General features: G+C 43.1%; 3 protein-coding genes and 1 long non-coding RNA gene across 7 annotated transcripts in view; 2 read left to right on the forward strand and 2 right to left on the reverse strand.

The window, feature by feature from the left end:
* Nucleotides 1-12,404, forward strand: part of dock10 (dedicator of cytokinesis 10) — a 46,402-nt gene extending 33,998 nt beyond the window's left edge. Inside the window, exons 39-57 of one of the 2 annotated variants that reach the window (XM_086125628.1) lie at nucleotides 328-429; nucleotides 822-934; nucleotides 1,004-1,119; nucleotides 2,347-2,484; nucleotides 2,565-2,747; nucleotides 2,833-2,943; nucleotides 3,437-3,652; nucleotides 3,976-4,033; nucleotides 4,878-4,979; nucleotides 6,407-6,513; nucleotides 6,589-6,711; nucleotides 7,349-7,462; nucleotides 8,333-8,479; nucleotides 8,543-8,753; nucleotides 9,673-9,863; nucleotides 9,966-10,066; nucleotides 10,555-10,693; nucleotides 10,817-10,889; nucleotides 11,576-12,404. In XM_086125628.1, coding sequence (XP_085981754.1) covers nucleotides 328-429; nucleotides 822-934; nucleotides 1,004-1,119; nucleotides 2,347-2,484; nucleotides 2,565-2,747; nucleotides 2,833-2,943; nucleotides 3,437-3,652; nucleotides 3,976-4,033; nucleotides 4,878-4,979; nucleotides 6,407-6,513; nucleotides 6,589-6,711; nucleotides 7,349-7,462; nucleotides 8,333-8,479; nucleotides 8,543-8,753; nucleotides 9,673-9,863; nucleotides 9,966-10,066; nucleotides 10,555-10,693; nucleotides 10,817-10,889; nucleotides 11,576-11,631 — 2,401 coding nt within the window. In that variant the 3' untranslated portion in view covers nucleotides 11,632-12,404. The remainder of the gene's footprint in view (nucleotides 1-327; nucleotides 430-821; nucleotides 935-1,003; nucleotides 1,120-2,346; nucleotides 2,485-2,564; nucleotides 2,748-2,832; nucleotides 2,944-3,436; nucleotides 3,653-3,975; nucleotides 4,034-4,877; nucleotides 4,980-6,406; nucleotides 6,514-6,588; nucleotides 6,712-7,348; nucleotides 7,463-8,332; nucleotides 8,480-8,542; nucleotides 8,754-9,672; nucleotides 9,864-9,965; nucleotides 10,067-10,554; nucleotides 10,694-10,816; nucleotides 10,890-11,575) is intronic. The other variant, XM_086125629.1, reaches the window with a different exon arrangement.
* On the reverse strand, nucleotides 2,451-16,999 carry LOC147197329 (uncharacterized). The gene is made up of 3 exons (XR_015102484.1): nucleotides 16,290-16,999; nucleotides 15,329-15,474; nucleotides 2,451-2,510 (listed from the first exon to the last, which is right to left on the reverse strand). It is a non-coding gene; the product is annotated as an uncharacterized LOC147197329 (long non-coding RNA).
* Nucleotides 13,954-21,491, forward strand: LOC147197330 (uncharacterized). Of its 2 annotated transcripts, none has more exons than XM_086125641.1 (3): nucleotides 13,954-14,487; nucleotides 15,196-15,500; nucleotides 20,778-21,491. In XM_086125641.1, the coding sequence occupies exons 1-3, from the start codon at nucleotides 14,014-14,016 to the stop codon at nucleotides 20,887-20,889; spliced, it is 891 nt and encodes a 296-aa protein (XP_085981767.1). In that variant the 5' UTR covers nucleotides 13,954-14,013; the 3' UTR covers nucleotides 20,890-21,491. The 2 variants fall into 2 exon arrangements, with proteins under 2 accessions (XP_085981767.1, XP_085981766.1); XM_086125640.1 differs by having other exon boundaries at nucleotides 13,954-14,479; nucleotides 15,281-15,500.
* cep57 (centrosomal protein 57) lies at nucleotides 20,680-25,476 on the reverse strand. Of its 2 annotated transcripts, none has more exons than XM_086125635.1 (11): nucleotides 25,262-25,476; nucleotides 24,884-25,046; nucleotides 24,520-24,714; nucleotides 24,327-24,448; nucleotides 23,661-23,789; nucleotides 23,264-23,341; nucleotides 23,067-23,198; nucleotides 22,549-22,617; nucleotides 22,241-22,476; nucleotides 21,533-21,677; nucleotides 20,680-21,423 (listed from the first exon to the last, which is right to left on the reverse strand). In XM_086125635.1, exons 1-11 carry the CDS (start codon nucleotides 25,310-25,312, stop codon nucleotides 21,292-21,294), a joined length of 1,452 nt encoding a protein of 483 aa, XP_085981761.1. In that variant the 5' UTR covers nucleotides 25,313-25,476; the 3' UTR covers nucleotides 20,680-21,291. The 2 variants fall into 2 exon arrangements, with proteins under 2 accessions (XP_085981761.1, XP_085981762.1); XM_086125636.1 differs by having other exon boundaries at nucleotides 23,067-23,165; nucleotides 25,262-25,475.
* Nucleotides 25,477-25,551: the final 75 nt, after the last annotated feature.

Raw genomic sequence — 25,551 nt, forward strand, 5'->3', positions numbered from 1 at the left:
GCTGCTCTGTTGTCCAGTTTAACTAGTATTCACTTTTTCCCTGCCATGCACTTTATTAATGTCATTCCCAGTTCTTTATACTCACCACTTACATACTTGAAAGAGTCATTATAACTCCCCATTATTACTGTGGACTAATTCCAGTAAAATCTTGGGTTAAAAGAAAGAACCCTCAGCCTTTTCTCAGCCTTAATTTAAGACAGTGTTTTGAAAAAGCTGCAGATTCCGCGTCCTATTTGCGCTACACAGATGTTTTGTCACACGGAGCATGATACTCGCTAATAAGCCCTACTAATGTTAGCTGTGATGTGATTGGCTCGTGAACAGGAAGCTAGCAGCGGCGCTAAAGCTGGCCCAGTCCACCCACGCCAATGGCACCCTGAAGGTCCCTAACCATCCCTCCCAGCCCTCAAGCCTCCTCCCTCAATGGTAACCAGCCTCTTACCGCTTGAGCCACAATGACACAGCACTTGAATTGTCCTGAAAGCTACAAAAATAGAAAAGAAAACTTGTACTGTAAGCAAAATCAGTCTTAAATATATATTTATTGTATTTATTCATCAGCGAGGTGACCGCCACATAAATATTGATGTCACGTGTAAGTGTTCTGAGCATGCTTCCCATTGTTTGGTGTGATTTGTTGTTGCTCCACATGTGCTAGTAGATTGTAGCAACCATTTTTACATACTGGTAGCTGTTCATTTTTTTTTCTTTATTTCAATGGATTATACTAGTGTGCTTAATGAATAGACCAGTGAGAGTATTTGCAGGTTGCAGATCAATGCAATCCACACAACAATTTCTGCTTCTCATTCCACCAGGATGGCCTCCTCCGGAGGGGACGGTCACCGACAGGCACGCTCCCAAACTATGCCCATCATCCGGGGCAAAAACGCCCTCACCAACCCCAAACTGCTGCAGATGATGGAAACCGGTAGGGCATTTCCAACAAACAATGAATAAAATGTTATTCATGTCATTAAAGTCCACTTTCTGTGTCTAGATGGGACTATCCAAGATGGGGACAATCTGAGTCCCACTGATGTTGAAGCTAATTTGTCTACTGAGGTGGCGCTCACTGTGCTCGATGTTTTGGAGCTCTTTGTGCATCATCACAAGGTGTGATTTCCTGTTAACGCCACATGTCCTGAAATGACACTATATGCTGTCACATCGTCATTGAAACTGTGTTTCTTCAGTCTAAACTCACTCAATCCCAAGGCCAGTCTAGCATTAACCCTTTGAGGGACAGCGGTTACTGTAGTCAGCACTATCATGTTATCATGGTTACAGGGTGGATGAAAGGGCAAAGCAGAAATCAGCGAAAAATAGTTCCTTGTCCTTCTTAGGAGGCACATTACATTGGCATGCTGCATAATTCAGTCTATTTACATGTGCCCCAATAAAGAAAGTTTATTGTGAAAACACAATTCTTGGAAGTTGCTTAAAACATGTTTTTTTGTGGATATTGTAGAACAGAGAGTAAATGTGCACTGACTATGCAAAATAAGTTCTGACATTAAGCTGGTGGCAGCAAACTTCTCAATTAGCATGCAGTTTGCCAGATACTGAGCAAATTCTTCCAAAAAGAAAGCAAGTGATTACTTCAAGATGTGTATTGCCACTCCCGGTTGGAGGTTTGCTGTCCAACTAAACATAGAACAAAGAGAATTACAGTTTGTGTATTTTAACTAAAACATATGGGCCTTATGTAGGCCAGTTAGCTTATTGCTGACACACAAAGCAAAACGCTTTAGACGAGTTAAAACTAGACTAGATGCCATGATATTTATAACCCATTAAGCAACAGATATTTGAACACAAACGGTGCAACAACACACAGACAGACGATATAACAGTATGCACAAGCATATCTTTTTTTATCCTCTGCAAAACAACCAATATTACGGAAGCTTTTTTGAGCTGTTGTGTCCGTCTTCCCCTGAGGTGGACAGCATTTATGTATGAATTATACTGCCCAATTGTGGCAAAGGCGAATACACCGGAAGGGGCAGCAGAATGCCCACTATGAATTATGATGCACAAACTGTCAAACTTTTCACATTATATTTGTTTACTACACTACACTACGTACACTACTTAATTCTTGGTTCCTTTTAAGTGCATGTGTCAACCCTCATGTGTCCAGTTGGCAATATAAATATGAATAAAAACTAAACTGGAAAATATATTTATGAAATTCAAATACAAGTACTGCACTTTTCATTTTGTGGCATCTTCACAGATTGCATGTTGAGGTTAATCCGTGCTGTAATGCTGCCCCCTGGTGGAAAAGCAACACACATTTTCAAAGTGGTGGACACTCTCTCCTTTGCAAAATTCCAGAAACAGCTGCTGCTTGATGACGGACAGAACGCACTGATGAAGAAGGTGCTGGACACCTACCTGCTCTTCTTTCAAATCAACCAATCAACCGCCACCCTTCGCCACATCTTTGCTGCACTCAGGCTCTTTGTACAAAAGGTGTCTTCTGCCGGCACGTTGATCCCCTGTAACAGACCACAGGTGACATTTTTTTTTTCCTTCCGCTCTCTTCCTGTTAGTTCCCCAGCGCGTTCTTCCAAGGCAAGGCGGATCTTTGTGGCTGCCTGTGTTACGAGATCCTCAAATGCTGCAACCATCGCTCCAGCTCCACCCAGACGGAGGCGGCGGCACTACTCTATTTTGTCATGAGAAAGAACTTTGAGTTTACTAAGGGAAAGTCGATAGTGCGCTCGCATCTTCAGGTTCGTGTGCGAAAAAAAGTTTTTTGTTTTCTCCCCTAAAGTGCAATTGTGAATAAATGTGTCTTCTTTTCTCAACCGCTTTTAGGTGATCAAGGCAGTGAGTCAGTTGATAGCCGACGCTGGCATTGGAGGCTCGAGATTTCAGCAGTCACTTGCCATTGTGAATAACTTTGCCAATGGAGATGCTCCACTCAAGGTGAAGCCCCTCAAATCGAATATTTTACTGCCATGTGATTTGCCAGAGAATCTCTGGGTGACTGTGGTGCCAGCTCCATCAAAATTGGTTCAATTTGGAGTGGGAGGAATGAGGAAGAGTCTCGGCCATATGATACATTCACACTGCAGGGTTTGAAGCCCATTTCGGATTTTTTTGTTAAATCCGATGTTTTTATGTACTGTGTGAGCGCAATATATCCGTGATGTGACATGCATGCGCACAAAGCATGATGTCGAGTGATGTGCGACCCCCCCCCCCCCCCCCCCTGTCACGTGGCTCAGTGTTTTACATAAGTAAATATGGTCCCGTGAGGCTCATTTCATATTGCCAGAGTAGCGAGTTGTCAGGAAAAAAACAAAACAATATCTGGCCTTGGTGCAGGTCATTTACTCTTCCAAATATAATGATGTTAGTAATTCTGTGACCCCCAGCCTTTTGGTGCACGACATCATCAGCTTTGGTCTTTCTGCAGAATTCTCCCTTCCCGGCCGAGGTCAAAGACCTGACCAAGCGAGTCAGGACGGTGCTGATGGCCACGGCGCAGATGAAGGAGCACGAGAAGGACCCGGAGATGCTGGTGGACCTTCAATACAGTTTGGCCAACTCATACGCTAGCACACCCGAGCTACGGCGCACCTGGCTGGAGAGTATGGCTAAGGTCCACGTCCGCAATGGCGATCTCTCCGAGGTACTTTTAAGAGATCTTTTTTAATTTCCTCTTATGTGGAGTGTGTGTGTTCTCTTGTGTGGGTTTTCTCCGGGTACTCTGGCTTTCTCGCGCATTCCAACAACCTATGTGTTTAAAAATCAAACATGCTCTGTTTAAAAATTCACTGCTCGTAAACTGTCCCCGCCTCTCGCCCAAATACAGCTGGCATCGCCTCCAGCTCACATGCTCCCCAAATGAGGGGAAGTGCATTCATTATTTGATGGGTCGAAGTCATTCAAATTGGATTTTAATGCTGATTCATGCATCTCTTATCCCCCGCCCCCATCCTCCATCTCCCATAGGCCGCCATGTGCTACATACACATCTCTGCTCTGATTGCCGAGTCGCTTAAGAGAAGAGGTGAGTGCGCAGCCATTCCTGCAAAAGCTTTCTTGCAGCATGCTTTGTCAATGTATGCTCTTGCACACGCGCGCCACGTGAACAAAAGTATTGGGACACCACACAGGACGTGAACATATGAAGTTGAACAGCTTCCGGTCATCCGGGAGGTCTCTTTATGGTCATTTTGGTGAGGTTGAGATCAGGTCTGTGACAAATTACAGCCTTTGTGATTTGAATTTTGTATTCTACTACATTGTGATGTGGAATTAAATTCAATGAAATGTTCAGTCCTACTTAAAATTCTAAAGAATTACTCTGAAAGGACAATCAGCAGTCCTAGTCCAACCCTTGATGGAATGATTGATGGATTCATTGACCGAGTGATTTAGAGGTATGTCTCAATAGTTTTGTTCATATGACATTTCTCTCTTTTCAGACACGGCCACTTCTAAAATAGAAGTCATGATCACCTAACCATTTTTCTTTGTCTTTGCTAACATGGTTACTGCAAGGTGATGCAATCGTGTCATTCTCATTGCGGGAAGTCGGCGTAGACGCGTGCGTTATGTTTGCAGTGAAAACATTTGAATGTCGGACTTCACAGAGAATGAAAATGGATCCCCAAGCGAGTAAAGTTCTGTCATTCCACACTGCTGAATTCCTCTAGAATTGCTCGACTAACATATTGCATGTCACCCTTCCCCTGTGTCCATTCTTTTTCCATTTTAACCCGGTGTAGTTTTTTGCATGCCCTGCATGCATGCGATGAACACAAGCTGCCTCTCTGCTTGTGGACATTAAAAAAAAATGTAAACCTACTTCCTCCCCCTCCTCCCACTCCTCCCCCTCTCCCACCAAACAGGCTACTGGAGAGCAGACAAGGCCCGGATATCCAGCGTGTCCCCTGAAGAAAGTCCCGTCTTTAAATGTAGCTCCTTACTAACCACCTCCCGAGACCAAGACAGTGAGTGTGTGGGCCTGGGGATGTTTGGGTCGGTCAGGACTTTGTGATGCCGGAGAAGGGGATGATAGGAGCAAATGTCGTGATGTGTTCAACAGGTGGACATCGATGCTTTTGAGGAAAGGCAACAAGTCGGTTACCGGGCCGTCACAGTTCATACAAAGAACCGATAACATTTTGCTCAAATTGTGCGTGGCCGCCGGTCTCGTAACCCCCTGCCTCAATTAATCGCCGATTACATCATCCTCTTGCACTGTCATGCCCAGCACCTCAAATAGATGCCTGCCCAGTATAGATGGACTTCCATGTGTTTGGTATTCGCAGAGGATGTCCAGTAAATATCAAAAATCCGCTTGTGATATACACCACCTCAAAGTTTTGCAAGTTTACCGTCAAACCTAACATAAAACAATGTAACAAGTGCACGTTATGTTTTGAAAGAAACCACCTAATGTTCCCTGCCAAAATTCCGCCAGATTAATGCTACCAACCATGTAAAATGCCATAGAAAGGCTAACTATGAGCATTGTTGTAGCGGTGGTTTCTCCTATTAAGCATTAGATACTTGAACACAAACGGTGGAGCAACACACGTGGATGGATAATATAATCACACTCACAGGCATAAGAAACCCTTGGGATTCTTTGAATTTTCTTAACTCGGACATGTACATTTTATTTGAATATTTTCAAGGAAAAGAATAGAACATTACGTGATTCTCCCAACTTTTAATCATGCGAAACACGAAAGTGAAGTACCAGGACTTTTTTTCAGTGTATGCTCTTTGCGAAAACTGACCAATAATATTGTAGCTTACAGAGAGCAGTGACCAGCTCCATGTATGATATCTACATATGTTCTGTATTATGTCACCCCCAGGCTGGCAAGGCGCGCATAACAGAAAAAACAGAAACTGAAGCGTAAAATGTGGCAAAAACTGTAAAATTCCTTATTTGACAATTACTCTGTATTTACAAGGTATATTATGGAGTTCTTTTTTTTCCTCATGAAAGGGGAGCACAAGTTATGTTCCCAAACTAATCTAAACATAGTATTCTGAACAATATTACATTTTTCAGAATAAGAATTAAGCGGATGATTCCACCCACGTTCAGCCATCTCAGGAGGCTGACATTTTAGCGCCTCCGCTGTCCACTGAAATTGACGTCAAAATGCCCTCGGGCTCGCATTGCGAACGCCATGGCTCAAATGTTTTCTGGGTTTTGTCACGTGACGTTTGAGCAAGACGGCGCTTGGACGTCAATTTCAGTTGACAGGAGGTGGATGCTGCGTCGAATGCCGTTCTCCTCGCTACGCCATATAGGGAAATCGAGTCATTGTGGTGTAATCCAGTCATCCTGTATTGTGTGCTTCTTTCAATGAACTGTAAGACCACCCTGATATCCTTTTCATTCTTGTCACAACCCCAGCATCGTTTTCTCTGGGCTGGGTGGCCTTCATGTGCATCAGCCCTAACGTCAAGGAGGAGGGAGCCATGAAGGAAGACACGGGTACACAAGACACCCCCTATACTGAGGTCAGTTTTAGCTCAAGGCTGCTTACCTCTTACGACCGCCAGTCTACTCTTAATGGAAACGTACTTGGTGTGTAGGACACCTTGGTGGAGCAGCTGGAGCTGTGTGTGGATTACCTGTGGAAGTCGGAGAGACACGAGCTCATTGCCGATATCAACAAACCTGTCATTGTTGTTTTTGAGAAAAGGAGAGACTTCAAGGTAGGATCTTAATCTCGAGCAGTGATTTTAGTGGTACATGGGCTCGCTCTAGTGATATGTGAAGAATCACTGAATTCAATGTAAACTGCGCCAGGGTTATAATAGTTTGGGATTTTATTTTATTTTTTAATATAGTTTTTTTTTTTACAGCAGGTTTGCTAGTTTTTCTTTTTTGGAAAATGCCTCATTGTAGTTTAGTTGTTATTAGTTTTAGTATTAGTTTTAATTGTTGAATATGAGGTATTGGTTACTTGCAGGATTAGAAAAAGTGACTGATGTATCAATGTCGACAGATAGATATTTAGAAATTAATTGACAAGGATGAAAACAAAGCACAGTTTCTATAATTTTAGTTAGTTTTGTAAAGCGTGCAGTGCAGATTTAGTGATTGTTTTTTTGACGAAAAAAATGCTTGTTTTTATTTTGATATTCTTTTGAAAATACTTTTTTTATTTTTGTTATTTTGATCATTTTTGTGAACTGAAATAACGTTGAATTGTGTATAATTTGTCGGTTAATTTTGCTTTCAGTACAATTCATTTGTTCATTAAAGTTCTGATATAATTTACCGTATTTATCGAAGTTAAAAGTTTGAAAATCACTGCGTTAGCTTTAATATCCGTGTTTGTCTCCGCAGAGACTGTCAGAGCTTTACTACGATATCCATCGCTCTTACCTGAAGGTGACAGAGGTGGTAAACTCAGAGAAACGGCTGTTCGGACGCTACTACCGCGTAGCTTTCTATGGACAGGTGAGGGGACTCTTGCTGTGTGTCCCGTCAACCGAATGTGTTTCGTCATTGTTGAATTAGTTCTGGCCTAATATTGAAGTGGCAATCATCCAAGTAAAAAAAATAAAAAATCCATGCTTTGTTTCCAAACGTAAAATATAATGTCTTTTTTTCATTTGTCATCACTAGAAATGAAACATTTTTTGTTTGTAAATTCACAATGTTAGCAAACATTTGGGAATATGTCGGTTGACGGCATCAAAGTCAAACTATTTAAATTTTTGCTCTTGTACTGAAGTTCACTTCTTAGTGAAATACACATCTTAGAAACACCTGTCGGTACAGTATAACGGCGGGAAGAAAAGTGCACAAGATAATATACAGTGTATATTGAAAGTGGTTTATTATGCTGCGGAATTTTTGATGACAGCTTTCATTTGAGCTCCACGATGGACTTCGAGAGCCTCAAAATGCTCGACACTATTCTAAACATAAACAGTTTAGCGTACTTAATTTCTCTGTCTGCTCTTTTCTTCCTTTTACTTTTATTATATTCCATATCAAGATTGCGGTAAGTATTGCCATGTTTGTGTTTGTTTGTTTGCTAGCTAACAACTTTTCTCCTCTCCTCTCCGTTTGCCACTATTAACTCTGATCAACTCACCCTTTGGAAGGTTTGTCATAAGCTTGCTGTGCTCCAGTTGACTCCCTCCGATCCAAAAGTTGCTTTCTGTCCTCAACAACGAGAGCAGACAGGAAATTCATACCTCATACAGTTTTGGAATTTAACACTGTTAGCCTGACTGTAATGCAAGTGCAAAAACGTTGCGTGCTGTAAATGGAATAATGTAATGAAATACAGATTGTGATACGTGTGTGTGTTCCCGCTAGGGTTTCTTTGAGGAGGAGGAGAGCAAGGAGTTCATCTACAAGGAGCCGAAGCTGACTGGGCTGTCTGAGATCTCTCAGAGGTTGCTGAAACTCTACTCAGACAAATTTGGTGCCGATAATGTCAAAATGATCCAGGATTCCAATAAGGTCAGAGATGTCATTATTTATAGAAAGTAACAAAGAGCTTCATAGGCCTCTTTTCTCCATCAGGTCAATCCCAAAGACCTGGACCCAAAGTTTGCGTACATTCAAGTGACGTACGTGTTGCCTTACTTCGACGAGAAGGAACAGCAGGACAAAAGGACAGACTTTGAGAGGCATCACAACATCAACCGCTTTGTGTTTGAGACGCCCTTCACCCTGTCCGGGAAGAAGCATGGAGATGTTGAGGAACAGTGCAAGAGGCGCACCATTTTAACGAGTGAGCATTTTCTCCATTTGCAACCCAAGGAACGCTGAATCTAACAATCTAATACAATCCTTTTACCAAAGAAAGATAATAATGCCAAACATGCCTGAGCATGTATCATTGAAAAATAATGATGTGCCACTCCAAGCCTAAAGGGGGTGGTAATGGGCCACACAAACAGCTTTTTGGCTTGGCCCCAATGCAGGCAGACTGTAACAACTAAAAGTGAAACTCAGTTACTCCGCATATCCAATGATCTTCCTTAGCCCCTGCAACATAGCTATCCCAAATATATGTTTTTGCTTTTTTGGGGGTGGGGGGTGTTGTATTCCAGCTAAATAAATCATTAATTTACCAACCAACTAATTAACCACATAACAATCTAGCAATCCAACCAACCAACCATAGTACGAGCTGGCTAACTGACCAACTACCGAACCAACCACTCAATCATCAAACTAATCATCTTAACTAAGCAACTGACTTACCAACTAACTACCGGTAACCAGTCATCATCCATTTATTTAACTCAACAACCGATTTACCAGCCAGCTAACTGACCACATTACTAACCAGCCAACTTTCCAGCCAGCTAGTTAACAAGCAACCAGCTAGCTAACAAGCAACCATGCAACTACCGGTAATCAGGTTAACTATCCAAATGATTGAGCAAATATTAAACCAACTAACTCGCTAACAATCACAATGCAACTTATTTTGCTTGGCAGTGGTCATAATGCAAAGTTTGAAAATGAGTCATGCCGAACTGAATGTGACAATTAACTGGTTAGTGCCTCCTTCAGACATTAGGGACCGTACGACCTCATATTATATGAGTCTGTCAATGAAACAGTTCTTCAATTTATTAGCTTGTGAGACTATGTCACATGCTGAAGCATTGTTTGAAATCGCTTACTCTGCCTATCCTCAGCGAGTTCCAGCTTCCCGTACCTCAAAAAGCGCATCCAGGTTGTGGAGCAGCAGAGTACGGAGATGAACCCCATCGAAGTGGCCATTGACGAGATGTCCCGTAAAGTGTCTGAGCTCAACCAGCTGTGCAACATGGAGGAGGTGGACATGATTCGACTGCAGCTCAAATTGCAAGGGAGCGTCAGTGCCAAAGTGCGTCTTCCTCTCCTGTTCAAAAGCACACACATTAGCAGGAGTTGTTGTTTGGTCTCTGGCCTCACGTAGTGTTTTTTTTTTTGTTTTTTTTTAATCCAGGTGAATGCAGGCCCGATGGCGTATGCCAGGGCCTTTTTAGAAGAGAAGAATGCCAAAAAGTATCCAGACAACCAGGTTAAACTACTGAAGGAGATCTTCAGGTAGGTCAACGCAACTGACACCCCCCAAAATGCAATACAATGCAATGCAATCCAATCCAATACAACACATCTTTATTTATATCGTGCTATCACAACATCTGCAGCTGTAACAAAGCTTTTTACAGAACATTTACATTGTCTTTGCCACTACTTTGAAATGTCAATAATCTGCATCATCTTTACTTCCTTTTGTGACCTTTGTTGTCGATTCAAAATGACAACCACTTTGATCAGTCACGAGCCGCTTCTAATGGTTGCATAGCAAGAATTGTTTTGAGATGTGTCTCATCCAAGAGAGACCCAATGCCGCTGGCCGTATTTATCTTTTCATTTCTTACTTTCCCAGTTTAATGATCAAACCAGTGTTTGCCATGACTTTTTTTTGTCTCAGCCCATTCCCAATAAAACACAAATAGTTAATGGCACTTGACATCGACGGCTCTGAAAGAGGTAATATTGACCCGGATTTTTTTTTTCCCTACATGCAGACAGTTTGCTGAAGCATGCGGGCAGGCTTTGGATGTGAATGAGCGTCTGATCAAGGAAGACCAGTTGGAGTACCAGGAGGAGATGAGAGCTCACTACAGGGACATGCTGAGCGAACTGTGTGCCATCATGAACGAGCAGGTGATTGTCATGTGCTTTGCGGCTATTTCTGACACAGCATCTGTTAGTCTCATCTCTCATATCATCTGACATTATTGTTACGAGTGCTGTCCTTGTACTTGTACGTTTTTTTCCTACTTGCAGTTGCAAAAACGTGTTCTCGCCTCCAGTGCCACCTCTCTCTCTAACAGTTGTCTTTCCACTCTGTCTAAGACTGGTATGTCATCACTTTTCATTTTCACTCACTTACCACCTTGGCATTTCAATGGAAAAAAGAAATCACATATTAAATCACAATCGGCGGCCCGGTGGTCCAATGGATAGCACGTCAAGCTCACAGTGCAGAGGTACAGGGTTCAATTATAGCTCCAGCCTCCCTGTGTGGAGTTTGCATGTTCTCCCCGGGCCTACGTGGGTTTTCTCCGGATACTCCGGTTTCCTCCCACATTGCAAAAACATGCATGGCAGGCTGATTGAACACTCAAAATTGTCCCCAGGTGTGAGTGTGAGCACGGATGGTTGTTCGCCTATGTGTGCCCTGCGATTGGCTGGCAACCGGTTCAGGGTGTCCCCCGCCTACTGCCCGAAGACAGCTGGGATAGGCTGCAGCACCCACCGGATCGGAAAATGTATGAATGAATAAATCACAATCACAATATTGAGGCAAAAAATAGTAATAATAATTAGTTTAGAAGTGTAATTTCAAACCTTTTGAGCCCTAGTTCAAACACAATGGTGCTTCAAATGTTCCTGGGTTACATTCCTATGGTTGAAATGCACCAACAGGAGATCCAGGAAGTTCCAGGCATTACATTGGAAATAAAAGTTGCTGGAATTTTATGCGGTAATACACAAGTCAATCCAGTTTTCCAATTCTTCCTTGTTGTTATTTTTTATGTCCAGATTCCTCACTCAAGGCAGCCAGGAATGGAGCGCCACAGCGGCTTTTGAACAGCTGACTGGAAGTTGACGCTCCCGGGAGAAATCTGTTGCCTGTTTGTAAGTGCAGCAAGTGGTAGTAGAAGAAGAAAAAGAAGACAAGGGAAGACGAAGTGTGTAGACTGTGCTCGTGCTAGTCTGTTGTCGCGTTGTTGAACGTCGAATTAGCTGATGCAACGGTAGGTTCTGCTTATTTTTGGTTCTCGAGAGGCGGCCCAAACAAAAAAATATGACTTAAAAACACACACACACACACACACACACGCACTCCTTCTCTTCACAGCCTTGCCCTTTAGTTTCAGTGACCTTACCGAGCTCGAGGTGCGTTCAGCTTCTACTTGCGTTCTATTTTTTATTAAATTTGAGCCCCCACAAAAACCAATAAGCTAATGCGAAGAAACCAAATGTGTTAATTTTTTAAGCGTGCAAAGAGCTGAATGCACGTCCGCTCGGTTTATGAATGTAGAGCAGCTCCACAGTGCTAATTTCTATCCTTCTATTTCTATCTAACATTTCCCCAAATATCAGTGTGCCCATTTTCAAGCGGAACCACTTAAAAAAAAAAAGAGAGAAAAAGAAAACAAAGAGTTATGTTTTGTAACATTTTTAAATGCGTTGTGACTGTTATTATTTCCTGTTTTGAACTGTATATAAGACATATTAATATTTAAAACATTTGAAATGTTCCCTTTTTTTTAATAAAATATACATATAAATATTTGTTTAGCTGACTTCACAAAAAAAAGTTTTATGTATAACGTTTAAATAAAATTTTGTTAATGTTGAAAAGTCATCATTGGCTGATTACTGCGTTGGAGTGGTTTTGCAGTGGGCTCATACTAACTTCCGTTTTCTGTAGCCAACCTGGTCGCCAGTCAATTACGCATAGAGACAAACGAACCATTGGCACTCAAAAATTCACACTTATGGGATAATTTAGCCTTCAATTCGTATAAATTGTTGCATGCTGTTGAGAGGACACAGCATTGAGTGTGGAGCATACAATTTAACCGGTATAATACATATGAAAACATACTGTACTACGACTACTACTACAGTACTATTGTAATGTTGTGGTATCTATTTGTCACACCAAAATGCTCTTAGCTCGAATACATGGCTAAATTGTATGACTCAAACATGACATCATTTAATTACCTCGGATTTACAGGCCAATTTATTTATAATTGGCCTGTATTTATGCTGTATAAACAGTACTATATACAGTATATATATTTGTTTGTGTTAAATACCAACTGGCGGTTCAGTGGTTAGCGCGTCGACCTCACAGTGCAGCGGTACCGGGTTCAATTCCAGCTCCGGCCTCCCTGTGTGAATGAGGACAACTGCTATTGAAAATGGATTTCTTATTGATGAGATCCAAATGATGAGATGGTGACCGCACATGAAACTTTCACGGAAAGGGAAGTGACATGCAGTAGATTGCTGTGAATAGAGTGAAGTCGTGCGCTGCATTCAAGTGATCAGGTGTCAATTGTTTGCAGGTCATAGTCGCAGGCCAGAGTGTCTTCTTAATATTTAATGTGAATGTGTTAACTACAATCCTACTTTTCGGACCCATTTTCCATCTCTTCACTTGGCCTGTTTTTTTTCGCACTTAACTGCGTCACTTGTAGTCCTTCAACACCGTCCTCCATCACCACCATCGAGCGATTTGAGTGTCTCCCAGTCCTTTCCATACCGACGTCTGTGTGCTCGGACTGCGGGTGGCTCAGGTTGCCTTGAGTCAGCAGCATTCAACGCAGGTAATTGCTATACGGGAGTGATCCCCAACAACCGAAACAGTGCTTGATACTGTGTCGCATAGTGGATCATATACAGGTACGTCATCATCGGGATTATATGACAGTGGTGGCAAATCATCCACTAGAAATGTACAACTGCAAGTTATAAAATTGATTCGTTAACGTTGAACTCTCTTGCCGCTGCTCTATTTCCGTGTTCAACTGCGAAACCGATCGCCTGAAGTTTGAACCCTGCGTTGTCAGCATGTCTCTAGCAAGGAGCCATTTTGAGGTTGACATATTACCGTAATGACCATACACAAGGTGCATCGGATTTTAAGGCGCACTGTGAGCTTTTAAGAAAATGGAAGGCTTTTAGGTGCGCCTTTTAGTGCGGAAACTACGGTATTTAGGAATTGCATTTTGTATTTCCTTGGGTAGTCTCTGTGTGATATTAAAATTGGTTTGATGAACTGAAACCTTTCTATGTGATAAATAAAAATAAATCAGGACGGGGGTGGGGGGCAAATACTGTTTCACAGCACTGTACTTAAAATGATAGCAATTGCTCCCCGTGCTGTGTTCAGAACCACAATGTTTCAGGTCTCCATGTGTCGGGCAAGAACCCCTGCATAGTTTTCCAGAAATTGGACCCGGATGCTAATGAATAAAACATCCTCCCCAAGGGCGACTGGCAGACCTCTTCCTTGCAGACAGATCAGCTGTATAGGCAGTGACACCATGCAGTCAGAGCCAAGATCCGCACTGAGATGGTACGCATGCAAGCCAGGGACGGGCAGCATGTTAAACACCTGGCAGCACCCTGAGCTGCACGACCCACATCAACAATCTCCCGCGCTCTTTGGGAAGCCCTGGTTCTGGCAGCGCAGCAGCAGCACCATGGAAGGAACCCGCAGCCTGGCCCGGGTCATCATGGAGATGCGGGAAGAAATCAGGAAACTGGAAGACCAGAAGCGAGTGCTGCCGAAGGACAGGGACGGGGAAGTGGACCAAGAGGACGAGCAGACACGGGCTATGTTTTTAGATGAAGAGCAGGAAAACCCATATCTCAGGAGGAACGTATCCGCTCCCATTCTAAAAGGACAATTTAAGGAATATAAAGGTAAGCCGGCCTCCCACTCATCCATCCATCCATCCATCAATCTTTTGTCTGCCATCCATCATTCACCCTAAAAGCAGTTTGGTCAGAAATAACCCAATATGGGTCAAAAAATGGACTGACCCTACTTTTAGGGATACACATTTAAACCAGCTACTATAAGTCAGTTAAATGAATAACCCACAAATCAACATCCCTCAAAAATGTGGGTTTGGTCAATTGTATAACCCACAAAACAACCCAATTTCTAGGTTGGGTTCTTCAACCACCCCTTTCATCCCGCCCCTGCCGCCCCAAAATTTGGAAGATTTTATTGTTTTGTGGATTGTGTGAATGTGCCCAAAATGTTGGGCAAATTTTAACGCAATTAGTGTGTCAAAAAGGGACCGGCCGCCACTTAGTGTAGATCAATTTGACCCCTAAAAATAGGTTATTTATTTGACCGAACTTTTTTTGGTCACGTGAAAAACCCAAAAAGTTATGTCAAGTTTTTGACCCAAGCAATTGGGTTATTTAAAAATAACCCGATAAAGTAGTTTTCTCGCAATATCTATATAAAAGTAGGACCTTCAGAAAATATCGAGATTTATTCAGAAGATGTTATTCAAATTGGCCAGCTTGAAATGGGTTATTGCTTTGAAACTACAATTGTAGTTGGTCCATTTCAAAATGAATTTCATTTTCAAATGGGTTTATTTTTGACCCAAATGTTTTTTAAGGTGCAACTACCCATCCATCTACTGTATCCACTTCTATCCATCTACTTTCTCTCACTATTACTCTTCTCATGTTCTTATTCCTCAGACAATGTTGTCATGACAGTGCGAAGGTACTCCATGAACTCCAGCCCACCTGGGGTGACACGGAACGAGCGTGTAGTGGACCCTTGGATGAGCCACTTTGGATGGGCGCGTCTACAGGAGGAGATCCTGGGAGGGAACGGCAACCGTGATCGCTCTGTCACCAGTGACGTGGCCTCAGCAAGCGACGGGACGTCCCTTCAGGAATATGTGCACAAGACCAGGTAAACAAGCATTGTGTGTTGTTTTTTTAAACTAAATGGACACTTCATTAGGTACTCCCGCACCATGCAGTGACCTCAGGAGCAAAGCAAAAACAATGGGACGGTGCCCTGTGTGATACAATGCAGTTGTAGGACTGGGCTTTGCTATCGCGGGTCAAATGTTCCCAAAAAAATGACAGCTTTTTTTGACGTATATCTGTCAAATCGCTGCCGTCGCAGGGGTTACGTTCCTGACCACCCCCTCTATAAGTGAAATCTTCTCCATAGAAATACGCTAATTATTTCCACCCTTGGCATGCTTGTATAACATGTAAGGCAGTTATTTCTGGGAGGTCTTTAAACACACTTTTGATAAAATACAAACACATTTAAAAACAATATACCTTAAGAGAGAGCAAAGAGGAATACTGTCGATGCGACAAAAATACAGTTCAGTGTTGCTCTGTATTGATCCCTTCATTTTTACAGTAAATAAATCTCTTTTTTCCCCCCCAAACAATTTTAACTTAGCATGGCATAATCGGATGATTGGGGATGATATGAGCTTTCCTGAAATTGCTCAATCACCCGCAAGCAAAGATGGGGTGAGAGGACGCTGGCGTGTATGTCGCCGCTTCTCACTCCAAACTTTTCCAAAACTTTTCAGATATTTCTTCTGATTTTTCTTTTGCCCTTCTGTTTTTGGACTGTTTGGACTGTGATTGATGTAACAAATCATAGCTTCACCCGATCAATCAAACCCCAAATCGTAACTTAGTCCACGGGCTAACGCCGGTAGCTTAAACTTACCGGCTGTCACCGCACCGGCCTTTCTCCCTCGTCATGGGGCGGCACAACTTCGCCGCCTTTGGGTTATTTCTGATACTTCTGACGTTCTGCCATCATCCAGTGACAGGACTACTCCACTATTCTGTCGCGGATCTTCTCCGGATCCGGAGGATTGCACCGGAGCCTCCACCGCCGGAACTGCACCATCATCCTGACATCGCTCGCCTGCCTCGACGTCGCTACATTCACCGCGGGTCGCGTAGACATGTTGACTACAAAAATCCTGGCTCAATCAACTCGACCTGGTCCACTTCTCGACGTCCTCCCAGAAACCGCGGCCGCAACACCAACTACTATGCAGTAGCCCGCCTGGCTAGGTCGGCTAACAGCACTGCCGCCATCAAACATGACACCTCCGCTGTCAACTTTGGACTGCTGAACATCCGCTCACTTACAAACAAGGGTCACCTCATTCAAGACGTCCTCGCCGAACGCAAACTTGACTTCCTCGTTTTAACAGAAACCTGGCAACAAACAAACGACTTCGCTTCTCTGAATGACTCCACTCCTCCCGGCTTTGTTTACATCTGCCGTCCCCGTGGCAACGGCCGTGGAGGAGGCCTCGCGGTAATCCACCGCGAGAAGTGGAAAGTCTTACCAGTCTCCGTTCCTGCATCAAGCTCTTTTGAATGCATGGTGTTTAAACTCCCTGGACCCACGCCAACCATCATTGCCACAGTTTATCGCCCCCCGAAGCCACATAGCGATTTCATCAATGAATTTTCCAGTTTAATCACACACTTATCCACTCTCTCGCCAAATTTAATTTTGCTGGGAGATTTTAATATTCACATGGACAACCCTGACCTGCCACTCACAAGAGACTTCACATCCTACCTGGAGAGCCTCGCGATACACTGTCTTACTGACTTCCCCACCCACATCAAAGGCCACACATTGGACTTGGTTTGCTGCTCTGGCTTCTCCCCCTCCAAGCCCACTGCTGATGTTTTTCCTGAAACCGATCATTTCCTCCTCACTTTTAACATCGTACTCCGTCTCTCTACAATCAAAACCTCCCGCCTCATTTCTTTTCGTAATACCAAAAATATCAACATTGACACCTTCTGCTCCATTATCGACCGTTCCCCGCCCCCAGACGCCCTTTCAAACCCGGATGACCTCACCGCTCACTACAATGCCTGCCTCACAAATATTCTAAATTTTCTCGCCCCCCTGAAGACCAGGACTGCTTCATTCTCTACATCTGCCCCCTGGTTTACACCCGCTCTTAGAGCATTGAAATCAAAAAACCGCCAACTTGAGCGACTCTATAAGAAAACCGGTCTCACCATCCATAAGGACATGTACACTACCCATATCACTAAATACAAGGACCAAATTGCACAAACCAAATCCAGCTACTACTCCGGCCTCATCCTCTCCAACGAAGGAAATTCAAGAACTCTCTTCTCCGTCATGAACAAAATCCTCCGGCCACCAAACTCTCTCCCCCTCCACCTGTACTCCACAGCAACCTGCAACTCCATAATGGAACACTTCAATCACAAAATCCTTAAGATCCATCACCAACTCCATCAAAACCTGCCTGCTCCCCCCCCATCTGAACCTTCTTCTCCTTGTCATCTCTTCTCCAGTTTTGTTCCACCAACGACTGCTGAATTATCCAACCTCATACTCAAATCCAAGCCCACCACTTGCCAGCTTGATCCCCTCCCTTCATCCCTTGTTAAATCCTGCCTTCCTTCTGTGCTTCCTCTCATATCTGCTATTATCCACTCCTCACTCTCTTCTGGTATTGTCCCATCACTCCTCAAAACTGCTGCTATCATCCCCACACTGAAAAAACATGGCTCTGACCCCAACAACTTTGATAACCTCCGCCCCATCTCCAACCTTCCATTTATCTCGAAAATCCTTGAAAAAACTGTTGCTGCTCAACTCCACTCCCACCTGTCCCTTCACTCTCTCTATGAACCCTTTCAGTCCGGTTTCCGCCCCCGCCACAGCACAGAGACTGCCCTAATCCGTATTGTGAATGATCTCCTCATAGCATCTGATTCCGGTTTAGTATCCATCCTCATCCTCTTAGACTTGAGCGCTGCCTTTGACACAATCTCTCACCCTATCCTCCTCAATAGACTCTCCTCCATTGGTCTCTCCCACACTCCCCTCAGTTGGTTCCACTCCTACCTCACTGGCCGCACTCAGTTTGTCCAGCTCAAATCCTTCACCTCAAAGCCCTCCCCAGTCACCACAGGTGTACCACAGGGATCTGTCCTAGGTCCCCTTCTCTTCATCATCTACCTCCTGCCTCTTGGCCATATCCTCCGCAAATTTAATATCCACTTTCACTGCTTTGCTGATGACACCCAGCTCTACCTCTCCTGCAAGCCAAACTCCATACTCCCACCCCCCTCCCTCACCTCTTGCCTCTCCGAACTCAAAACATGGTTCACAACAAACTTTCTTAAATTAAATACTAATAAAACGGAAGTCCTCCTTCTTGGCACCAAATCCACTTTATCCAAAGTAAACAGTTTTTCCTTCAACATTGACAGCTCCCTAGTGTCCCCCTCCCCCCAGGTTAAGAGTCTGGGTGTCATCCTGGATAGCATGCTCACCTTCCACTCGCATATCAACACCATCACCCGCACTGCTTATTTCCACCTCCGCAATATTACCAGACTTCGCCCTTCCCTCACCCCCCGCACCACTGCTATTCTTGTCCACAGTCTTGTCACATCCCGCCTTGATTACTGCAACGCTCTCCTCTTCGGCCTACCTCAAAAGTCCCTTCATAAAATCCAGCTGGTCCAAAACGCCTCTGCTCGCATCATCACAAAAACATCTTCCCAGCAGCACATCACCCCCGTTCTCCAACAGCTTCACTGGCTCCCTGTTCAACATCGCATAAATTACAAACTGCTTCTATATACATATATGGCCATCCACAACCTGGCCCCTCCTTACCTATCCGACCTTCTCCAGGTGCATATCCCCTCTCGCTCCCTCAGATCCTCGTCCTCCCTCCGCCTGTCAGTGCCCCCTGCCCGACTGAGCACCATGGGAGCCAGAGCCTTCAGTCACGCTGCTCCAAAGCTCTGGAACAACCTACCTCCGGACCTCCAAAACTGCACACCTCTTTCCACTTTCAAGTCCCGTCTAAAAACACACCTGTTCAGGATTGCCTACAACACATAGCTCTTCCATTTCCTATGTTTTTATGATTTTATGATTTTATGTCCTGTTTTTATATAATATCTCGTTTACTAATTTTTACATTGTATTTTCTTATTGTCTGTACAGTGTCCTTGGGTGGCATGAAAGGCGCTTTTAAATAAAATGCATTATTATTATTATTATAATTTTCATCAATAATTATGCCCAAAAACAGACACGAAACAACAATGAATTAATCCAGGTATGTGACAACTGCCTCGTTTCCGCCATTTCCCGTGACACCACTTTCATAAGGTCACATAGGGCAGGTCTGTTTTGCACCCCTCAGAAAAATTAAGCCCAGCTTGTTAAAAATTTTGCACCCCTCAGAAAAATTAAGCCCAGCTTGTTAAAAATGTGATCTCCACGTCTATTTTTAGAGATGAAGTACAGTGGAATTGTCCTGCATCATTCTGATGTTTATCGCACACACAGTTAGATAACTCATCTCACAAAAAGTGTTGAAAGCTAGCTGCCACATCATTTAGAGAAATTTTGGGACATGCAGATGAAGTTTGATCAAATTTGTACAATGTGGAAGAAAATTATACAGTGCCGAAAAATTTGTGTAGTCCTCACCCTAAATGAGGGCAAACGCAGGAGAGCCGTCCACCGGGATAAACCAGCAGTGGACTGTGTGTGTGTTAACTTAATTGCGTCTAATTAATAAACATTTAATTAATGTCAATAATTATCTATAATTATGAATGGCTTGTGAAATCGAGCACGTTCTTGTGGTGTATCATCTTTCTAATTTGGTCCACACATATGGAAACAGTGAGGTCTCAAGAGATCAGCTTCATTCTTTTTCTTAAAAACTGATCACTGTTTTGAATAAGAAACAAGACGACGTTTTTGCCTGCTTTTTGAATCCTCATAACTCCCTTAATTCTTAACATAGGCCTACTGGCAAAGTTTAAACACAATTTTGTTCCTTGATTCCTGCTCTTTTCGGTAACTTTGGTCTCGCTGGAAAAAATTTAATTTTGTTGTCATGTACCTAATTAATCTGCACCATGTGCTTGGTTATGCTTGAAACTTTTCACTCTTCTTTCAAATGTACACAGTATTTAAAAAAAAAAAAGTGTGTGCCACCATCTAGTGGCTGAAAGTGAAATTACACCCACAATAAATTGCAATCAGAACAAATCCAATCAAGAATCCATGATGGCTAGTACTGTACTTTATTCAGTGCAATTGTTCCAGCGAAAAGTGAAAATGATTGAGGATTTGCTTGTCAGATCTTTACTTCTTTGTCCCCCACAGAGACAAAGTGAAAACAGTCACATTCCTTCTACCAGTGGATGACATCTACACCAGCAAACCAGTCATGTCCAGGCCTCAGGAGGCCACACCCACCAAGCTCCCCCTCACATAGTCACATAGTTAAGTACACTCATTTAAAATCATTTCCGAAGTTGATTGAAAAAAAAAAGATAAAAACAAATCATGGAGCAACACAAGGAATGCTTTTACAATGAGAAACTTTTAAGCACCGTAATTTGTTCTAGGTTTTTGGACATCCTGTATTTAAGTGCAGGTTATCGGATACAAGTTGAGGTAAGCGCTCCAATGGATATGGAAAAAAGTCTCCACAGCGAGCATTTGAATATAGGTGTGTAGACTTTTTAAAATCTTCTGTCCATTGCTGATAGCAAACACTGAGCCAAAGTGATAAAGAATGTAGTTAAGAAGCACTTTAAAAAAGGTATTTGAGTCCAGGCAGGATGAGTACTTCCTGGTGGGGTCTCAGGTTAAGATGAAGTATTTTTCAAACCATCTATCTTAAAGACGTCTGTAGTGCTTTCATGTCCTTGAGAAGCCCGAGATTGTGCTTGCTTTTCTCTCCTGGTTTGACTGCACTCACTCTGGGTGGATTCTTCCAGCACGCCTCTTTTTTTAATTTCTTCATCTATAAACAGTATATGTGAAATGAAAAAAAAAAAAAGCACTCATGTCATTAAATAAAGGGCAACGCGTACTCAGGGGTCATGAGTGTTAATATGTGTGTGTGTGTCCACCTGAATTTTGTGCTTGTAGAGTTTACTAATCTGCTCTCCTTTGCGTTCCATTTTGAGGAGCAAGGTCTCCTGCTCGCGCTGCAGCTGCCTTCTTTCCTGCAGAGAAACACTGCGGTCCAGCTCACGCATCAGTTGGTCTTGCTCTCTGAAACAAAACAACAGAAAAATGAAGGTGTTCAAATGTCAGATTTTTGGGCAACCATATCATCTCGGGTTTTGTTTTGTTTTGTTTTTTTCCCAAACCAAAGCCCGGCAGTTAATCATGGGTGTTTAGACCTTATATGTCCACTATACAGTCTAGAATATCTTTTTATTTTATTTTTTAAGCTGCATATTCAATCGACAAAATTGATTGGAAACGATTTGGAAAGGTACAGCACCTCCTTATGTATATTTTACCAAAGGTGCATCAACAAAAATGTAATTAAATAAAACCACATACTAGCCGTAACAAAATTGATCAGTTCTTTTGAAAAGCGCTCTACAAATGAAATGTATTATTATTATATTTAAGAAATACATTTTTAGCGATGGGGGGAGTTGAGTCAGTCAGATAATTTGATCGCGAAATAAAGTTCCTCACCCAGATGTATTTTGATATTTTTAATTTGTACATTTAAAATAAACTTATACTACAAGTAGCTCAAAAGAGAATGGTTTTTTTTTAATAGTTGTTTTTTTTAATTAAATCAATCAAAATGTACTCACAAGCTCATCACCCTGAGCTCCTCTTGCAGTGCCTGCAGAAGCTCCGCCAGCTCCCCACTGGTGGAAGAGGCGGAGCCGGAGGCAGCGTCCGAATGGCGGCGGTTTGTCCCGCCCGGGCGGAAAGCATTTTTGTCGCTGGCGAGGACACGGCTGTTGCACAGCTGAGGCTGGTGGCGCTTCAGAAGGGACAAAACCGACTGCACGTTGGCTCGGACCGAGTGGCTGCCGCCCACGGACTGCAACGATTGAAGACGGTGTTAAAAAGAGGACTAGATGTGGACAGGGCGAGGACTGGGGCTCGTAGCTACCTTTCCGGCCACAAAAGGTACATCACTGAGGTTAAGTCTGTAGTGAGGTTCCCAGTGGGAGAACTTATTCTTTAAAAAAAAAAAAAAAAAATGTCAATGATGGTTAGTCAACAAAACAAGTAATCGTTAATTACCAGAGTGATTATTTACCATTACTTTGTTTTTTTTCTCTTATAAAATCTGCAAAAATCAGCCATGTTAAAAAGTTTTACACATTGAAACATAAGATAAAAAGATAATATTCAAACACTCCCCCGTGAACTCTCCCCCCAAGAAGGCGAACTTTTGCAGATTTTTCTCTCATGAAGTTAAATACTTCAGAAAAAATTATTGAAAGACAGTCAAATATTGTGCCTGTAACTCATATCTTTATTATTGCAAGTGTTAGGAGACCCCCCCACAAAAAGAGGTAATGTATTCATTATAATTTCTTGAGATTATCGGTTATCAGAAATTACCCCCCCCCCCTCCCCCCAAAATCCATATCAATCGGGCCCAAATTCCTATGTCCACCATACCTTTAAAATTGCATTCCTCTCTTTAGGGTCCGTGCTGGTCCATCGCGGCGGCGAGGCCGACTGCAGCAGGATCCTGTTGATCTCCAAACCCGACTGCAGCTGAGGAGCGGATGATGTTCTTGATGAAAGCCTCTGCAGTTGAGCATGTTGCTGCTCATGTTAAAAAGCCCCCTTGAAATTTCCCCCCACTGGGGTACCTGGTTTGCTTTATCCTGCACCAGCTTCCTCTGGTGCTCCTCTTCCTGCAGTTTCAGCTCCAGCTCATGAATTTTCACCTGAAACGACATCATAATCCTTGTACGGTAGTGTGCTTTTGGAATCATTTCTCTAGAATGTGCCAATAACACTTTATTATTCATGTTTTTTTATATGCTATTATACAGATATGTTGTTGTTGTATAACGTAGACTAGACCAGCTCTTTATTGTCAGTTATTTTAATGGTTTAGCAGCATATCATGAAGAGGTGCAACAAGCATGTCAAACTACAGTAAAGTACTGCTATATATATTTATATAACACATACACGCACACGTTTACGTCGTTTTTTTTCAAGGATCAGTATTTGCTCGTAAATATTTTCTTTCCTGCCTACCTCAGCTTGGGCCTGAGTGCGTGTCAGCGTGAGATATTCTTGCTCCAGTCGAAGCATTTTCTGCAGTTGCATGCGCTCAGACACCGCATTGGCTTGTCCGTGCGTGGACCTCGACGCCCCAAAGGTCACCTGAACACAAAAATCAATATCGTTTAGGAAGTAAATTAACTCAACAATCAGTCTTGAATATTTTCACGTTACGTGATTATTTTCATTTTATAAGATGATCATTTTCAGAATTTACGCTAGTTTAATGCTAACATATAATGCAAAAGCAATGGAGAGGCTATGAGAAGTTAGCATAGACGTTAACGTAATTACAAACCTTCCGATACATCAACAGTCACAGGTATTACCGCTGCTCTGTGGGAGAAAACATCTATTACTAGTTGGGGGTCTTCTCTGCCTCTACCGCTTTCAAATTAATTTAGTTCTGATTTGTTTTGAAAGATTTTCAGCTTTATTTTAATTCAATTTTATCAGTTTTAGATTTTTTATTTTTTTTACAGCATATGAAGTATTTGGCTAGTGCAAGAAAAAAAAAGTCATGAAATATTGTGTAATAAACTTGAGGAAAACTACTACGCAAAAGGTGAACCACAATGTGGTGGCCGTTCACTGTACGCTTTTTGGCCCATATTGAGAATCGGAATTACTGTTACGAACCTGTTGCTTGAGGAGGTTCTTCTTCTCTCCCTGAGCATTGTGCAACATCTTCCTCATCTGATCTAGCTGACGCTCCAGGTTCAGACAGCGAGACTCTGCAGCCGCAAGTTGGGAGACTAATGCTGCACAACAATAGAACGATGCCCGGGTCAATATCACCATAACGTGCCTTCGGTGTCCTGATCACTGTCACCTTGGTTGCAGTTGGACTGATTATCCGTCACTCTCCCCACATCCGTCTGGCTAGTTGAGGTCCTCTGGGTCATCTTAGCGGTGTGTGGACGCGGCGTATCTCTCCTTACTGTGCGGCCGCCGAGCTCGCCGCCTTTATTCGCCAACTCCAACCTCCTGATCTTCTCCTGGAGGTGTCTCAACGCTGACAGGATGGCTGCGCCGAGGCAGGGGAGGGGAGGGGAGGAGTGACAGCAGATGTCAATGCGGCCAACATAAGTAAGCATTGTGGCATCATGTTGCAGTAACCATGGAGCCCGCTCTGAAACACAGTCCAGTGCACCAATGTATTGATACAGAAATACCCTCAGAACACGTCAGAGAACCTGCACTGCTGTTCTCAGGATAGCCTTTGCTGGGAGATGGAGGTCGATAGGGGGCGTAAGGGGCACTTGGTGGGTTGCTGCATGGCCGGGGTGCAGGGTATTCCTTATAGGACGGCAATGACTGGCAGTCACCTGCAGCTCTATCAGGAACTAGAAGCAACTCCTGTAATCATGTTAATGTCGAATCGGAATTAACAGCAACATCAAAGTTAAAGTTACACAACTCATTGCTTCGTCACAGTCGAATCATTGCAACATTAAGTTGGAAATAGGATAAATCCCTGCATTATGCATGCATTCTGCGCTGTAAAAACATCAACGACGAGCACGATTAGGTCATTTTAATAGAGTTGAATAGACCATATTGAGACAAGCTACCTGTCGCGCAGATTCTACAGCAACAGCAGATGTTTTTGACGCAGTCTCCATGATGTACACCCGTTCCGAGAGGCAATACAAGTCACAAGGCAATTGGTGGTATGTAAAAAAATAAATAAAATCCCTATCTGCTACTCCCCGATGCTATCTCATCTTGTGTCGAACGAAAACAAAACGCAAGTGTACCGACCCGTGGTACACAAAAGGGAAAGGGTGTTTTATGTCTTAGCGTAAGCCGTGACATGCGGTGCTGGATTTTAGTTGCAGACACATTTCCATGATCGTTCAGC

This window comes from Hippocampus guttulatus, chromosome 12 (genome assembly GCF_054856545.1).
Source record: "Hippocampus guttulatus isolate MCC_2025c chromosome 12, RoL_Hgut_1.0, whole genome shotgun sequence".
Lineage (NCBI taxonomy): Eukaryota > Metazoa > Chordata > Actinopteri > Syngnathiformes > Syngnathidae > Hippocampus > Hippocampus guttulatus.

Bases quoted from the DNA above. Each gene is read 5' to 3' on its own strand.
- LOC147197330 (XM_086125641.1), top strand. From the start codon at position 14,014: ATGCTAATGAATAAAACATCCTCCCCAAGGGCGACTGGCAGACCTCTT. The intron at 14,488-15,195 runs GCCTCCCACTCA...ATGTTTTTTAAG, and splicing joins AGGAATATAAAGGTAAGCCG to GTGCAACTACCCATCCATCT. The intron at 15,501-20,777 runs GTAAACAAGCAT...TGTCCCCCACAG, and splicing joins GAATATGTGCACAAGACCAG to AGACAAAGTGAAAACAGTCA.
- cep57 (XM_086125635.1), bottom strand. From the start codon at position 25,312: ATGGAGACTGCGTCAAAAACATCTGCTGTTGCTGTAGAATCTGCGCGA. The intron at 23,199-23,263 runs GTACCCCAGTGG...GCTCAACTGCAG, and splicing joins TGCAGGATAAAGCAAACCAG to AGGCTTTCATCAAGAACATC. The intron at 22,618-23,066 runs GTATGGTGGACA...TTTTTTTTAAAG, and splicing joins AGAGGAATGCAATTTTAAAG to AATAAGTTCTCCCACTGGGA.